At 35.0% G+C, this 17,471-nt stretch overlaps 1 protein-coding gene across 6 annotated transcripts in view; it reads right to left on the minus strand.

Moving 5' to 3' along the window:
- Nucleotides 1-17,471, minus strand: part of INPP4B (inositol polyphosphate-4-phosphatase type II B) — an 830,315-nt gene that overhangs the window by 178,122 nt on the left and 634,722 nt on the right. For all 6 annotated transcript variants that reach the window (XM_004768442.3, XM_004768441.3, XM_004768440.3 and 3 more), the window contains one exon: nt 14,018-14,165. In XM_004768442.3, the coding sequence (XP_004768499.1) occupies nt 14,018-14,165 (148 nt within the window). The remainder of the gene's footprint in view (nt 1-14,017; nt 14,166-17,471) is intronic.

Genomic DNA, 17,471 nt, shown 5'->3' on the forward strand with positions numbered 1-17,471 from the left:
GCATTAAAACATTATTTGAAATTGTTATTATCTAAGTAAATAGAAACACTTCCCTACAATGGGATGCACAATATCATTCTGTAGAATAAAAAGAGCTCTACAACTTCACCAGAACCTTCTAGTAGTTATCATACTGACACTACATGTGGGTGCTCACAGATACAAAGTGTACTAGCCAAGCTGCTTTCATTCATTAGGCAAAATCAGACCTTAAATCAAACCCCAAAGAAATCATAACAAAAATTGACCATCAGGAAAAAAAAATTAAATATTAAACAGTCAAACACTAGATGACATAAATGACTGGTGGGTGGCTTCAATTTTATAAAGTGGTTGGGAGACAACATAAAACTGAGCAAAGTTCAACTAGATGTCAAGATTCACAATATTTTTCACAGTTATGTTCAACCAACAATTCAAGCTGTCTGTGCTTTAACCCATACAGGGATAAATATGGCATCCATAAATCATGGGCTTTTTTAAAAAAGTGCATTTAATAAAAAAATGATGATGTGGAAAATGCTGTAGTCTGTGAGTCACCCTTTCACTGAAAAATGACTGGCTAGTCTCAGTGGTCATTCCCTCTGATTTTCACTTGACATTAAACGAAGTGGCTATTGTATTGTACACTAAGGAAGGTTCCAAGTTATATGCAAAGACTAAACATCAGAACACAGTAACTACAGGATATAGTTGTAATCACAGAAGCAGTGTATCTGAAAAACAGCCAGATTCCATCATTTCACTTTGGTAACTGCATTGGAAAAGAAAAAAATGAGGGATAATAAGCATGTCTTACTCCACTTCCAAAAAACTATTTGTTGTTCCTGACACAGGTGAGTATGTTTACTTATTTCTAAGTAACATCGTATTTACACTTTGAAGTCTATTTTAAAGTTATCAAACATGGATGACATCTTCTTTTCTTTTCTTTTTTTTTTTTTTTTAAGTATCTTAAAGCTTGGTGCTCTGAGCTGATGTTTAAAGTGATGGCACATACGTGAAGTTTCTCTGAAATCCCCATTTATCAATTACACGCCTTTTCATTCTGAGTACCCATGAAAACTACTAACTGTACCTGAAAGTTCAACTAGCAAAACAAGAAAATGCGTTGGCACTCTCAGCACCTTCTTATTATTCCTGCCCATAATTTTAGAAATTGAAAACATTTTCCTTTCCAATTTCCATCCCTGGACCTGGAGTGCAGACATCACTCAGTTCAGTTTCACAAGTAGATGGCATTCAAGTGGCTGCAAAAAAAAACGCGTGGCAGTAGAGTTCTTCAGTGGACACCATAAAGCTTTCCAGGTAATCACAAATACTTCTGTATAGAACATATCTTTTCTTATGTTCAAAGCAATCCTTGGAGATCATTGTTCCAGAGTCGGACTGAGCACAATTATAAATTCAGTTGCATTGGCACTCACTAGCCACATAGCTATATCATCCTCCACAGTCCACTGTAGGACATTTCCATGATCATGGAAAGTTCTGCTGAACAACATTGCTCTAGACAAATGAGAAGACTGAAATGAGAAGTGATTTGTTCAATGCCATATTGCTAGTAAGTGGCAGAATCAAGACCTGTGTCCAGATTCTATGACTATAAATCTTGTTCTCTTTTTTATTAATTCCTGGGGAGTATGGCTTCTTCCTGAAGAGGATGACTGAAGTCTCTCCCTGGGGGACTCATCTGATTGCAGCTTCCACCCAGTTCCACAGAGGGCTCATTCAAATATTTTGCTGTAGTGTTCACTTGGCTGATGTAATTGCCAAGAATGTCAAAGACAGGACAAAATTCTTATTTATTTTCTATTCATTTGACAAACATTTATGCAGTGTTTATTATGCTTATTTATGCCAGGTGCTGTAATAAGAACTTTACAAATATCCATTCATTCAATATGCACAACAGCCTGTTGAAATAGGTATTATTATTATTATCCTCATTTTATTAATGAGGAAATTGAGACTTAGAGAAGACAAGTAGTTTCCCCAGCGTCGCCCAGATTGTGAGTAGCAGTACTGGCATTAAGCTCCGGAGCTACATCTTTGGTGTTCATATTTTAAACTACTATGCTAGATGGACTCTCCGTTAAAAACATTATGCAATCTCATTCCCACTAGAAATAACTGTGCAGAATGTGTATTTAGATACTAACAACTTGGAAGAAAAGAACAAGAAATCTTTTATCTTTTACCTACAAGGGTAAAGTAGAAAGCTTGAGGTCAAAGTTCTCATTCTCCACGTTAAATTCTAATGGATTAGGAAGAAAGAAGAGTTTTATATTGTAGCCCTTCTTTTTCAAATTACAGATGCCACTGTTGGTTATTGTACATTCGTGCTGCCCAGTAAAACTCTCTGTGATGATGGAAATGTTCTATAGCCGTTCTGTTTAATATGATCACTACTAGCCATATGTGACTATCAAGTATTTGGAAGGTCACTAAGGTAACTGAGGAATGGAATTTTTAATTTCATTTAATTTTAATAAATTTTAACTTGAGTTTAAATAGCCACCTGGAGCACGTGTCTACTGCATCAGCACAGACCCAGATGGTTCAAGGGAGAAGCAGTGAGGGCTCCTTCTTTTCTTCTGAACCTCATGAGCACCTACTATGCTCTGTATCAATGACATAGACTGACGTGTTCAGTCATGAAGGCCACAATGCTTGAATCACCCTCAGCACCTTACCTCCAGATATCATCCACCATGGAGTCCTGTTGATCTCAGCTGCTTAAAATCTCGCAGATGTATGTGTATTTCTCCATTTCTCCCACTACCATCCTAGTTTAAGCCACCATTATTACCAGCCGAGGCGACTGTAATATCCCCTAAATTGTTTCATCCCTCCACATGTGCTTCCCTTTTGCTAAACACAATCATGTCATTCCTGCTAACGGTTTCAGTTGTTCTTAGGAAAAATATTACATTACTGGGAGCTTACTATATGCTAGGTAGTATGCTAGACTCCAGAAAGAGCATAAGAAGATTGACAAGTTCTTCCTTTTCTGTAGCCCAGAAAGCCCTAATTCATCTACAGCCTGACTCTCATCCCAAGATCACTGCCTCAGGTCCAAACATACCAGCTTTGTGGCTTAAGACATGCCAGTGCTGCTTTTCTGCCCACTGGGAATGTGTGGTACCGTATAGTGCACGTATCTATGAGATATGCTAGGTTAGTAAACTAAAGGAGATTAAAATAAATTATAGACCCAGTTTTCTGTCTGAAGCTCTAGAGCCTTCAGCTAAGATCAACAAAAATAATAGCTTTCATATATGGAGTGGTTGCTGTGTACAGGATTCTTACACAGATGCTAAGAGCATATTAAAGACCTATGTGTGTGCATACTGGGCATTTATTATCAATGCTTCACTTTAAACCTTAACATCACCATGTGCGTTCATTATTTAATCCCTTCTTTACAGTTGAGAAAACTGAAAATTAGAGTAGTTAGGTAAATTGTGCCATGTCACATAGCTATTAAGTGGAGTTTGGGGAAGCCAGCTTTCAAATCACAGTTGTACTTACACACACACACACACACACACACACACACACAAAACAAAACCCTGAACTGTCCTGACTGCTCATATTATTACTATAGTAGGCTTGTAAGGCAAATGATAACGTTATTACCTATAACAATCTGGAAATCGAAAGATCAAGTAATTTTCTATAATCATAAGCATGTACCGAGTGGCAGATACAGGTTTTTGAACTAAGGTCCATAATAATTCCAATTCTGTGTTTTTATCATTACAACACACTTTCCTCCACTCAATCCATTTTAAATCAAGAATCTTGGTGCAACAGGAAAAAAAAAAAAAAACCTCTAAATGAGTTTTGCCATATTCATTCCTGTGCAGACATTGTAATATCCAAACACCAAAATAAAACACATATTTCTACCACCAGTTTGATGATACTAAGTGCTCTACAGGACCTCTCATTAAGTGATCCCAAGAAACCATAATGATGAACGTAACGACACACAGCATCTGCCCTCAGTACAGGGAGGCAGTAGGGCTGATTGTACTTTCCATGATAAGTAACATACACACAGTATTCCAACTGAGTGTCAACACTGCATGAAGAAAAATGAGCAGAAAAAACAGCACTAATCAGGTATGAACCACCAGTGGCGTTCTCACATAATATTTTTTATTCTTCATCTTTGGATCTTTCGGACTTATGATTTCTCTCAGAGAAAGCAAGCAAGGGAGACAGAGAAAAAATAACAAGGAGAAACAGTGAAAAGAATGCCATAAAACATCTATGAGATTCATTGGTTTGACGTCTGTTTGATATATGTGGGACTTAAACAGAATGGCTAGCTCCCTTTCACTTTTCCCACTAATCAATGTTTCTTTAAGGTCAGTAAAGATTTTCAGTGTGCCTTTATTTCAACCAAGTATGCAAATGTCGATAGACCTCTCAAAAGACATGTGCTTTAGCCACGCCAGCATATATAAGGCATTGAATGAGGCTGGAAAAGTAGGTAGACACAGGGTCCTTTCTGCTTTGTAGGCCATGTGAAGGGGAAGCCTTATCTGTTGATAAATCTTGCAACAAAGTATGTAGATTACATTTTAGAATGTTAGATCATGTCAAATGGACGGGTTGGGTCACTGTGTTGTACAATCCTACTGCATATCTTTTTGTATAGTGAGGATATTTTTGAAAAAGAATTTACCTGGATATATTTTAGTTCCAGTTTATAGTTCTTAATATATAATTTTAACACTTTTAAAAAGGCACTTCTGTAGTGTTATCAGTCTGAAATAAATGGGACTTTTTTATGAAATTTGTAACGTGTGTTAAGATAAGGTACAAGGTAAGAAATATCTCCTGCATCTCTTTCAAACTAGATATGATGCTTAGGAAGCCAATTTAACCGCATATGATAATATTTAAGTAAGCATGTAGAACACGTCTCTCAAACATTTATCTCTCTGCAGCAACTAGGCTTTCAGCCTAGGATCTCAAAATATCATACCAACAATCTTTTTCATATATAGGAATACATTACATTCAAGAAATAGATTTGGGATATAGGTATATAGGTACATAGAACTTAGAGTTCTATAATATTTCTATACAACATAGAATATGAAACACCTAAAAATATAGTGTTGAAAAAATTGTTTGCCCCATTGATATAAAATACTTTATCATTACAAACTTAGAATATGCATAATATTTACAAACACTAATATTCAAGACAAGGCATGTACATTCTTCCAAAGAAGTAGTAATAAAACTGTATGTTCCAGGGGTGCCTGGATGGCTCAGTTGGTTAAGTGACTGCCTTCGGCTCAGGTCATGATCCCAGGGTCTCAGAATCAAGTCCCACATTGGGCTCCCTACTGAACGGGGAGCCTGCTTCTCCCTCTTCTACTCTCCCTGCTCATGCTCTCTCTCTCTCTGTCAAACAAACAAACAAATAAATAAATAAATAAAATATTAAAAAAAAACAACAACAACTGTATGTTCCAACACTATCATATTTTTCCCTACCAAAGTATTTTGGTACATATTTTTTATATTTTACTTACAAGATTGTTTCTCTACATCATACACACAATATTTATGTTTTATATAAGACCCAAGAAAGTCTTAAAGTTAATTCTTATAAAATATTCTTTTTTTTCTTCTAAACTCCCAGCATACATGCCAGAAAGCTTCTTTCTTGCCCCACCCCTGGGATAAAAAGAGAAAAATATAGGATATAAATCAAACTATTTGTTTTCCTGGAGAGTTTTATGGACCATGGAGTTCACTTTCACTGAATATTTCATTTCTTTAAAACTTTTTGTACTGAGATAGGTTTTCAAATATTGTCTTAAAGGGTAGAAGGTGTACTTTTTTGATAAAGCCAAACACTATATGGTCACAGAACCTCCCATTTGAATGGATACTTTGCACACCATGATTTAACACCATATTTGTAGCTGTCATGAAGCTTCAAGTCTTACAAGTACCATCATTTTCTCTAGTAACTAACATATTTCAATGTAGACTGAGCACAGCAAACCTTTGAAGTAGGACAAAATCCAAAGAAAACACTCAACATAAACAAAATATGTGGCAACACTAAAACAAGCTATAAAAATTTTATAGGTGGTAGTTTGGCAAGACCTACATAACTTGTCTGTGTGCAACCCAAGCTGAAAGACTATAAAACTTAAAGCATTATAAACACAGGCAACGACACACATAAACACACACACATACACACACACACACACACTTTCTGTGTATTTAGGATCTCTGAGTTGTCTTTAACATGTCATTCTCCTGTCCTTTTCCATTATAACAACACCATAATAAGCCAGTTGCCATTTCTCCCTATCCTTCAGACATGCTAGATCAAGGAACTGGTTTACTTTTTAATTACTAATCCCTTATGTGTAATTTAGTAAACTGCAGCAAAACTTCCCCTCTTCCCTTCTGAACACATTATTCTTGTATGGTTCTTAAGAGGTTAAATATCAGGGCTCAAGGAAACTCTTATTGGAAATCTGCATTTTACAATATTTTCAATCAGACTGTGTGAGTCTGTAACATGTATTTTAAGATGATAAAGTTACAGGCAGAAAAGCCATTAATAGACTGTTGCACTATCACAGGCAAGACATAATGGTTGTTGGGATTAGAGTAGGTGGAGTGAACATTAAAAAAATGAATTAAAAAATTCATTACATTGTGCACCTGAAATTAATATATGTTATATATCAATTATACCTCAAAAAAGATAAAAATAAACAAAACAGAAATAAAAGCAGCATGTAGTCCATGCAAGAAGTCTGTTTCAAAAAAAGAAAGAAAATAAAAAGGACAAATAGGAGGAGTAGAACTGACAAGTCCACAAGAATTCTCTTTCAAAAGACCAACAAAGTATATTAATCCTTATAATAAGCATATAAAAGCTACATGAAAAACTACAATGGTGTATTTGTATGTATAAAAGAAGATTTTAGCAGGCCGTATTCTTGAATGTCAAGAGCAAATATTCCAAATATGTCAGATTCTTTTGAATTTTGTTGTTGTCACTGTTTAAGTTTCTTAATTACTTTAGTGATGACAATGGAGAGGCATGGAAACTGGTAAGTATTATAAGGAGGTAAGAAAGGAATGGAACACTGAAAAAGTGATATTGAAGAAACTAAGTTTTCAGAAATGTGGCTAATTTGGCATTTCATTTTATAAATGTAATCAAATAAATTCTAGGTAATTAAAATTTGTAATGTAAAATAATTGAACAAAAATGTTGAAAGGATTAATACTGAACTAAACTCAAAATAAAGACAAACTTTCTAAATATCTCAAAGGCCACATGGAGCCCGTAACATCTCAGTGGTTATCTGTCATCCCATCATAGAAACCACTAAGCATCCAAGGGACACTACAAGGAATGAAGGATCTTTTGTCACTGTTGCCATGAGAACACAGTAAGTCCATTCTCATTTACCTATGTATTTTCTTGAGGTAGGGAAGGGGGGAAAACTCCAATTCTAAATGACTGGTAATTTTCCAAGACAAAACAAAACAGAACAATCATCCACAATTTTTTAGACCAAGCATGAGGGAGAACCAAATTTTGAAGAGACTTCACTGTTTGAAAGTAAACTATTTAAATTAAAAGAAATCAAGATATGGTTAACTGGCAAATCTATTCTCTGTCATTTATTTGTAAAGTTTTATGTATTTGCTTTTTATTGCTTTATAGTAAATCACTGTTCTAAATCCATCATCCAGAGATAATCATTGTTAATATGTTCATATATGTGTAAGTAATGCTCTAGTCTATTTTTCTTCTAGTCTTTTTATGTATCCATAAAAATTCCAATGCAATAATTTTCACTGTTAGTAGCCTACACTTTTATTTAACATTATTGTTAGGGTCCGTAATCAAAGGAGCAAGACCGATAACAAAGCGAAGGTCAAGCAAAGCTTTATTGCGCGACAAGCATCCAGAATCAAACCGACTGGTTGGGGCTGTCTCTTACAAAGAGGCGACCCCTCCCAGCCTCACAGATTAACTTTTATAGAGGTGGTTGAGCCTGGCTATACACAGGTGGCCAATGAGATTGCGGTACACAGAGAAAACTGCACAGTCATGCTAGGTCAGCAACACACAGAGAAAACTGCACAGTCATGCTAGGTCAGCAACACACAGAGAAAACTGCACAGTCAAGCTAGGTCACACACGGGTGGCCAATTGAATTTCAATTTACCCTAGTAGATATATGCACACCCCACTGATTGGATGTCTCCACCTGGCCTGTGTCTGGGCTTCGCAAGTAAGTTCCTCTGGGAGGGGCAGGGTCAATCTAAGTTCACTGCATAAACACAAAATGGCTCCCTCTGGCTAAGTAGGCCCTTACAATTATGTAGTAGAATCACAGATGTATTCATAATAATACACTCAGATATGCAAGGAAAATAAAGGGTGATACCAGGGGATAACAGCCATGGGGAACAAAATTCTGCTTCCCATAAGAAGGTTTATGAAGATGAGAATAGATGCAAAAAATAAAGACACAATATCCCCTCTAGGTGGTAAATTTAGATGAATTTTACTTTTTCTTTTTAGTATTCTCTTTATTTTTTTACTATACTTTTTTATGTAGTGTGCATATATTACTTTTTATGGAAAAATCCAATGTAATATAATATAATTTTCCCAGGACAGACTTCCAAGCATGCAAAAGAAGCATTTTGCACTGTTGTGAGTGTGAAGTGTTGAAAGACAACAGCACTATGGCACCCGTAGTCTTCATCAAACAAGGTAAGGGAGTTCATCTAAGTTCTGGGCTTTAGTGGGGAGGTTAAAGCAAGTAAAATACTTTCTGGGATCTGAGTAAGACTAGGATTAAAAGAAGCTGAGAAAAGAACATCACAATAAGGGTCCAGGCTGTCCAGGCTGGAGATCCCATCCAGTCAAGAGAAATGATATAAGTTCTTTTGTGAGACAAACCCCACTCATATTTTTAATTTATTATATTGTGATATGTCATATAAATTTTATAATATAATTTAATTTTTATACATCAATTTATAGTATATTATAATTTTAATGAAACGATTTTCTCATTGCATGGAATAGATCTTCAAGTAAATTTTTTAAGGAAGTTTTGTGAGTGGCATTTTTTGAACTCCTAAATATTAATGTCATTTCCATCACCTTCACTCATAAAATATCCATAACCTGGCCCTATACAATAAAGTAGGCCACTGGCTTTTCCTCTCAAAAATCAGTAGATGTTATTCTATGGGCTTCTGCAGGGAAATGTAAGGTTACCCTGATTTTACCATGTCAAAGAAAAAAAAAGACACCAAACCTGCCTAAGTTTTTACTGTTTTCTTTCAAGCTTTTGCATGAGTTTTTCTTCCCCAAGAACACTTGAAATTATTAAGTAGTGCCCAGCTCTGTGCCTTGTATATCTAACATCTTCTCTTTCATCATTCTGAATATTTTTCCACCCTCATTTAGCATTTGAGATGAGCTTACCATGTTTGCCTTCCACATTATGGATACAATTTCTCAGTGTCACCTCTGTTCTTTTCTCCTGGCTCTGTGGGCTTAATTTGGTTGCTTCATTTTAAAATTTCATTATTCCTCCATTTATCCCCTCCATTTTACAGCATTTTCCCTAAAGCATGATAATTATTTTCCATGGAGTTCTGGTTTTGTTTCATAATAACTATACCTTCTTACACTCTACTGAGATGGCTAGTCAGTTTTTCCTTTTTTTCCCCCTATCTTTCCTATTTCCCTTTTGAGTCTTCAGCATGATTTTTTTTCCCTCTCTTCTTCTTTACAAAATGTGAAAGAGAAATATTTGATTTTTAAAAACTAATTATAAAAGATTTACCTAGAAAAGGTGATGGAGTGAGTAGAGGATATATGGAATATGCTGCTCTTCACAGTGCCTAGCCAATTTTCAGACCTACCAGATTTTTTTTTTTTTAAGATTTTACTTATTTATTTGACAGAGAGATAGAGAGAGAGAGCACAAGTAGGCAGAGCAGCAGGCAGAGGGAGAGGGAGAAGCAAGATCCCCGCTGAGCAGGAGACCAATGTGGGATTCTGTCCTACGACCCTGGGATCATGACCTAAAGCAGACATTTAACCGACCGAACTACCCAGGCGCCCCTGAGACCTATCAGATTTTTATATACTTTAGTTTTAAGGACTGAAATGGGCTTTTTCTCCTCTGAACAATTCCCAGAGCATCATGATTATGAAGGAATTCAGTAACTTCTCAAAAGCAAGGTGTTATACTAAGTATTTTGTAAGTAGAACCTTCCCTCTTCCCTTCCCAACACATAATTCTAGTACCGTTCTCAGAAGATACATAAGAGACTTAAACAGAAAAGGTGGTGGAGAAGGCAAATGGTATATGGAATAGCTGTTTTCTCCTTATTCCCTACTCAGTATTTCCTCCTGGGATTTACTGTCAGTGAATGGCTAGACGGAGAGACATTAGTAGGAATGGAGAGGAGATAGGGATTAAAGATAGCACTGTGGAGGACTGTAAAGTACTAGACATGCAGAAGGTCAGCGGCTCAGGCTTTAAGGAAGTTTCTAAACTGATGACAGAAGCAGATAGAGGATGGGCACCTGGGTGGCTCAATCAGTTAAGTGTTTGAGTCTTGATTTCAGGTGCAGTCATGATCTTGTGGTCGTGAGATCAAGCCCCATATCGGGTTCCAGGATCAGCAGGGAGTCTGCTTGGGATTCTCTCTCTCTCTCCTTCTGCCCCTACCCCCACTCTCTCTCAAATAAATAAGTAAATAAAACTTAAAACAAAACAGATAAACAAAACAGACAGACTGGGGCAACATTAGGAGTCTTTCTCTTCATCCTCTTTCTCACTAGCTTGCTGTATTATTAGATGAAATAGCATTAATGGTCTGTCAACTAAGATTTTTAACCCTGGGCACCTGGGTGGCTCAGTTGGTTAAGCGTCTGCCTTTAGCTCAGATCATGATCCCAAATGGGGCTCCCTGCTCAGCACGGTGTCTTCTTCCCCCTCTCCTTCTGCCCCCTCCCTGTTTGTGCTCTCTCTCTCACTCTCTCTCTCTCTCTCAAATAAATAAATAAAATCTTTTTTTAAGAAAGACTTATTATTTTTCATTTTAATAATGTGGTAGTATGTGTAGTATGTTTATAGATTTCCATATCTTGTGAATGGCCACCATTTTCCATTTTTTGTGTCTTTATGGGTTATTTTTAAAATTTTAGTTCCAGAATAGTTAACATATGGTTTTATATTCATTTCAGGTGCACAATACAATGATTAAACAATTCCATACTTTACTCCATGCTCATCACAATAATTGTACTACTAGTTCCCTTCACCTATTTTACCTATCTCCACACCTACATTCCCTCTTGTAACCATCTACTTGTTTTCTATAGTTAAGGGATTGTTTTTGGTTTCTCTCTTTTTTTTTCTTTGTTCATTTGTTTTGTTTCTTAAACTCTGCATATGAGTGAAATCATATGGTACTTGTCTTCCTCTAACTGGCTTATTTCACTTACCATTATATTCCCTAGATGCATCTGTTTGTAGTAAATGGCAAGATTTCGTTCTTTTTTATGGCTAACTCTATTGTATATATATACCACATATGCTTTAACCATTCACCTATCAATGGATACTTGGTTGCTTCCATAATTTGGTTATTATAAATAATGTGTCAGTAAACAAAGGGGTGCATGTATTCCTCTGAATTATTGTTTTTGTATTCTTTGGGTAAATATCCAGTAACAAGATTAGTAGAATAATGGGGATCCCAGAAGAGAGAAAAAAAAGGGACAGAAAAATTATTTAAAGAAATAATAGCTGAAAATTTCCCAAATTTGGGGAAGGAAACCGAACTTTAGTTCTAGGAGGCACAGAAATTCCCCAGCAAAATCAATCCAAGAAGGTCTATGCCAAGACACACAGTAATTAAAATGGTAAAAGTAGTTATAAATAGAGAATTCTAAAACCATCAAGAGAAAATAAAACAGTTACATACAAGGGAAACCCATAAGGCTATCATTGGATTTTTGAACAGGAACTTTGCTGGCCAGGAGAGTCTGGCATGATATAGATATTTTAGTGAGAATTTAGGACTGGCTAACTTAGATTGAGTTATCAGGAGTCATTTTTAGGGCAATGTCTATCTCTAACTGCTTAAATCCACCACATCTATCAACTTCTCTTCTATGGTTCTCAGCTGAAATAAAAGCACTGCCTATGACCTCATGCTTTTCTAAGGAAACTTTCCTTACTGTACAACACCTGTGAGGAAGAGTTATCTTTCCCAAACCTTCTATGTGAAATGTAATCTTTACATGACACTAGTAGGAATGGTTCTTAGTGTCATAATCTCGAATATAACAATGCTGAAGTTGATACTTCTTTTATGACTTCAAAGATACAAACTCCCTAAATTAGCTTATCCTTCCTGGGAATTTGTTTTGCCCATTACATATACTTACTACTAGCTCTGGGAAAGGATAGTACTGAATAATTTGGCTTATATTAATTCATCCTTATAGGCAGCTCTTATAGGTAGTCTGTTCAGGTTCCTGAACATGCTACAGCTTCTCTTGTCCTGAGTCAATAACTTTTATCTGATTTTTGTGGCCTGATTATTCTCAATCTGCTACTCTCAAATATCTATCTTCTGTCTCTCTTTTAATCTTTATTTTCCTAAATCCAGGTTGTTTCTTGCAACCCAGTTTCCTGCCTAATTTTCTCTAAAATCTAGGCTCTGCTTTTTCTTTCTCTTACTCCTCAATCAGAAATATAGTATTTGTGCAGTCATTCCTACCCTAAAATATACTGTCAATACTGCCAAATTTGACCTGCCTTGTCCATTGTTTGCTCACTAGTTTAGATCAATACAGAATGCTTGGGGACTATAGAGTCTACCCAAAGGGCACACTACTATTAGGTAACTGGTGTATTAAAGTGGACATAGGCCAGAGATCCAAATTTTAGACATTTTACACTTTGCTATGTATTTCAGCAATTACAAACATTACAAAAATATTTCTGAAATTTATGGTCTTAACAGTAATATAATGTAGTATTCAGCATTTTAAAATCACTAGAGGTTTATAAGGCAGAAAAAGAAATTATTTGAGTTGTCATGCCTCAGAGATATTCTTATTGACAACCAGTTCCCAGATCTTTCTGTTTTATTACGGCAACATATTTAAGTTTGCTGTATAACAACACTGTCCATTCATATAGCATACATTATCAGTCATCTAAGGGGGTGCCTGGATAGTACAGTCAGTTAAGGAGCTGATTCTTGATTTCATCTCAGTCATGATCTCAGTATCATGAGACAGAACCCTGCATTTGGCTCCATGCTGGGCATGGAGCCTGCTTAAGATTTTCTCTCCCTGCCTGTCCCCCACCCTCTCTCCCTCTCTTTTAAAAACAATAAATAAAGGAGTTTTTGGACCAAAAACATCTGAAAGTCTTGTTACAGATGAGTAGTCCAAAGAAGAGTCAAGTAGGAATTTCTTGCAGAAACAGTAGTGGTAAGCAGATGAGATTAAAGATAAAAGGATTATTAGCAAGGTCAAAACTCAAGTGATTGGCTAGATAGCAATTATACAATAGAAATATAAGTCAAGCCATAATGAGAGTCATATATATAATTTTAAACTTCCTAGTAGTCGTATTTTTAAAGTTAAAAAAAGCAGGTGAGATTAATAACATATTTTATTTAACCCTAATATACTCTAAATTTTAATATATCATTATAAAGTCAGTCTATCCGTTTGTGGGATAAGAATTCAAAATCTGTATTTTAATCTTTAAAGAACATCTCAAATTGGACTAGTAGCATTTCAAATGATTAACAGACAGACATGGTTAGTGGCCATCAACACTGGACAGTTGCAAGTCTAGATTTTTACATTATCATTATACTTTAAGAAAAAATATTTCCTAGAAAAAAATGTGAGAGACAATCATAAATTATTTTCTCTTACCTACACAAATCTTCTTTTATGTGAAGAGAAATCAATTCCTTAGGAATATGAAAAGAAAGTATGCTCTCTGACATCTGCTCCCGGATTCGCATCCACTTATTGTCAGATGTGGGAAATCTATATAATTTACACACCGGGTTCTTTAGCACTGAGAGGGAAGAAAAACACAACAGGTTAATAGTTAAATTATAAATATATGCCCATTAGAGAAAGATCAATTAACAAAATCCTTAATCAGTGTAATGTTGTAATTGATGATTTAATCAAGAATTTGTTTTTATCATAATGGAACAGTGTATTTGAATTTCTAAGAATTTTGTTTTTGTACTTTTTTCAGTAGCTTCTGCGACAAGTAGTCTTTATTAAATTGAGAAGTGATACATCAAGTTCCAAGTCATAAATGTGGCTATTGTGGCTTGCTAGTTTGCCACCTATTAATTTCTTTCTCTTCTAAAGATTTTGTTAAAGCATATGTATTTATAAATATACATGAAATATATATATTAACATTTAATACATAGAAAAATAATATTTCTTAATTTCTTCTGATAATTGTTAGTCAGCTCTGTTCACTTAGACAGTAGGTGAGACATGTTATTTCAGAGGTTTCAAATAGCCCCACTACTAAAATTGTTTTGTTTCCTTAATGCTAGAAAGGTTTATTCATTGGCTTAAGAGCTATTACAGTTCAAATATTATGCATACTTTAGTGCCAATGAGTCAATAATACACTTTCTAATATCACATATTACCAGAAGCAAGACAATGAGGTTATGAGCAAACTGTATTTGTGGATGGGAAGTGTTTAGGGAAGAAGTAACAAGATCACGCCATCAATGATTTTAAGATTTAGAGAAAAAGTGGAGGGCCAGATATTAAAATAATATTTGATACATTTTCATGAGGCCTTCTGCCACACTCTCCAGCCATTTATTTTGGGTCAGAAATTTATTTCCACTGCTGTTGAGCAATGACTGCCTTTGTTATACTCATGCACCAAAGCTTAGTGGGTAAGAAAATATCAGTCAATTGCCAGTAAAGCATCTATAATTATTTGACTCCAGTTTACCAATAAAGCTGATTTAAAACAAAATTTGATACTAAAATGAAGCATGGGTTATATGGGCCAGGTCTCCTCAACGTATAGGGTAAAATTCCTTTCAAAAATTTAATGTCCTATAAGACCATATCTCATTCACTACTTGGGTAAATATACAATAGCTTTTGGAACATTAAAATGAGAATCTATTCATCCATTCATCTTCAATCATCCATTCTCAGAAGTATTGTCTAGACATCATCATTATCAGAATTAATGCTATATCAGAAACGTTGATCTCAAACATCCCATTCTTCAACAACCAGGCTCAAAGTTTCCAGTATACCTACTTATCCACAGCTAAGAATTAGCCAGACAGTGTTTACTTTTCAAAAGCACCAATAGAAGCCAGAAGATAGTAGAATATTTCCAGCATGTTGAGGTAAAATGTTTAAAATCTAGAGTTGTATGTACACTTAAAAAAAATAGAAATAGAATCTAGAGCTATATATCTAAAGTGATTATATTTTTAACATAAATATTAGCTCTAAATTTTATCAATTAGATTATATCACAGATTCATAATTATATTTATTTCCCTTCTTTTTTATTGAGGTGATTGACATATAACATTACATTAGTTTCAGGTGTACAATGTAATGATTCAATATTGTATGCTGTCACAAAATGATCACCACAATAAGTCTAGTTAACATCTGTCACCATCATAGTTATAAATTTTTTTCTTGTGATGAGAACTTTTAAGGTGTGCTCTCTTACTAACTTTCAAATAGAGTATTATTAACTATAGTCATCATGTTGTATATTATATCCCTAAGACTTACTTATTTTATAACTGGAAATATGAACCTTCTGATATCCTTCACTCATTTCAACCATTGCCACCAGCTACCTCTGGCAACTCCCAACCTGTTGTCTGTAACTATGAGCTTGGTTTTGTTTTGTTTTGATTGATTGATTGACTGATTTGATTCTACATATAAGAGAGCTCATATGATATTTGTTTTTCTGTGTCTGACTGATCTCCCTTAGCATAATTCCTTTAAGGTTCATTCATATTGTTGCATATGGTAAGATTTCATTCTTTTTTATGTCTGAGTTATATTCCATTACATATAGTACACATTTTTTTAAAAAAAGATTCATTTACTTATTTATTCATTTGACAGAGATCACAAGTAGGCAGAGAGGCAGGTGGTGGAGGGGGGGAAGTAGGCTTCCTGCTGATCAGACAACCCCATGTGGGGCTCCATCCCAGGACCCTGAGATCATGACCTGAGCCAAAGGCAGAGGCTTTAATCCACTGAGCCACCCAGATGCCCCAACACATTTCTGTATGCATTCTTCCATCAGTGGACACTTGGCAATTACAAATAATACTGCTATGAACCTGGGGATGGCATGTATCTTTTCAAGTTAGTGTTTTTATTTCATTTCATTTCTTTTGGATATATTCCTAGAAGTGGAATTGCTGGATCACATAGAAATCCCATTATCGACTTTCTGAGGAACTTCCATACTGTTTTCCATAGTGCCTACACCAATTTATATTCCTACTAACAGTGCACAAGGGGTCCCTTTTCTCTATACATCCTCTCTAACACTAGTTACTTCTTATCTATTGTAATAGGTGTGAGGTGACCATTCATTGTAGTTTTGATTTGCATTTCCCTGATGATTAGTTATATTGAGCATCTTTTTATGTACCTATAGGAGATCTGCATGTCTTCTTTGGAAAAATGTTTATTCAGGTCCTCTGCCCATTTTTAAAACTGATTGGCTATTTTGCTATTGAGTTTTATGATTTATTTATATATTTTGGATATATTAGGCCTCATCAGATATATTTTCTTACATCTGAATTATAAGCCAGCCAATAAAAGAAACTATGATATCTTATTAATTTTTAAAGTTACAACGTTTCAAAGATGTAAGAATTTTACTACAATCTCTACTGTTCTATCTCGAGTTTGAGAATAAAAAAAAGTATGTATTGAATTTAACATAACGTCAGTCAGGTTAAACCATTGATGGGGTGTCATGAATTCTAATATAGCTAACATGATTAGGAACATAAACCCATTTTTTTTATACTAAGACAAAAAATAATCTCTGAAAATGTCCAAATTCTTTCTTAGTAACCTAAGTAAATATTCAGTTCCTTGGCTTATGTATACTCAGCATATGTGCTGCTTTTAAACCTCTGGGTTTGTTTGTTTTTTTTTTTCCTTCAAGATTATGTGGAATTTTTGTAAGAATCCTTCATTTTTCTTGCCTTTTATAAAGCAATAGTTATTTTTTAGAAAATCTGTATTTCAAATCAAATTACAAAATATAAAATTTTTCATTTTCTCAGTTATCCCAAAGCTAGTCTTCCCACTTTTGATCACATTG

Source organism: Mustela putorius, unplaced genomic scaffold (assembly GCF_011764305.1).
Source record: "Mustela putorius furo isolate JIRA1106 unplaced genomic scaffold, ASM1176430v1.1 tig00000083_pilon_pilon_pilon, whole genome shotgun sequence".
NCBI lineage: Eukaryota > Metazoa > Chordata > Mammalia > Carnivora > Mustelidae > Mustela > Mustela putorius.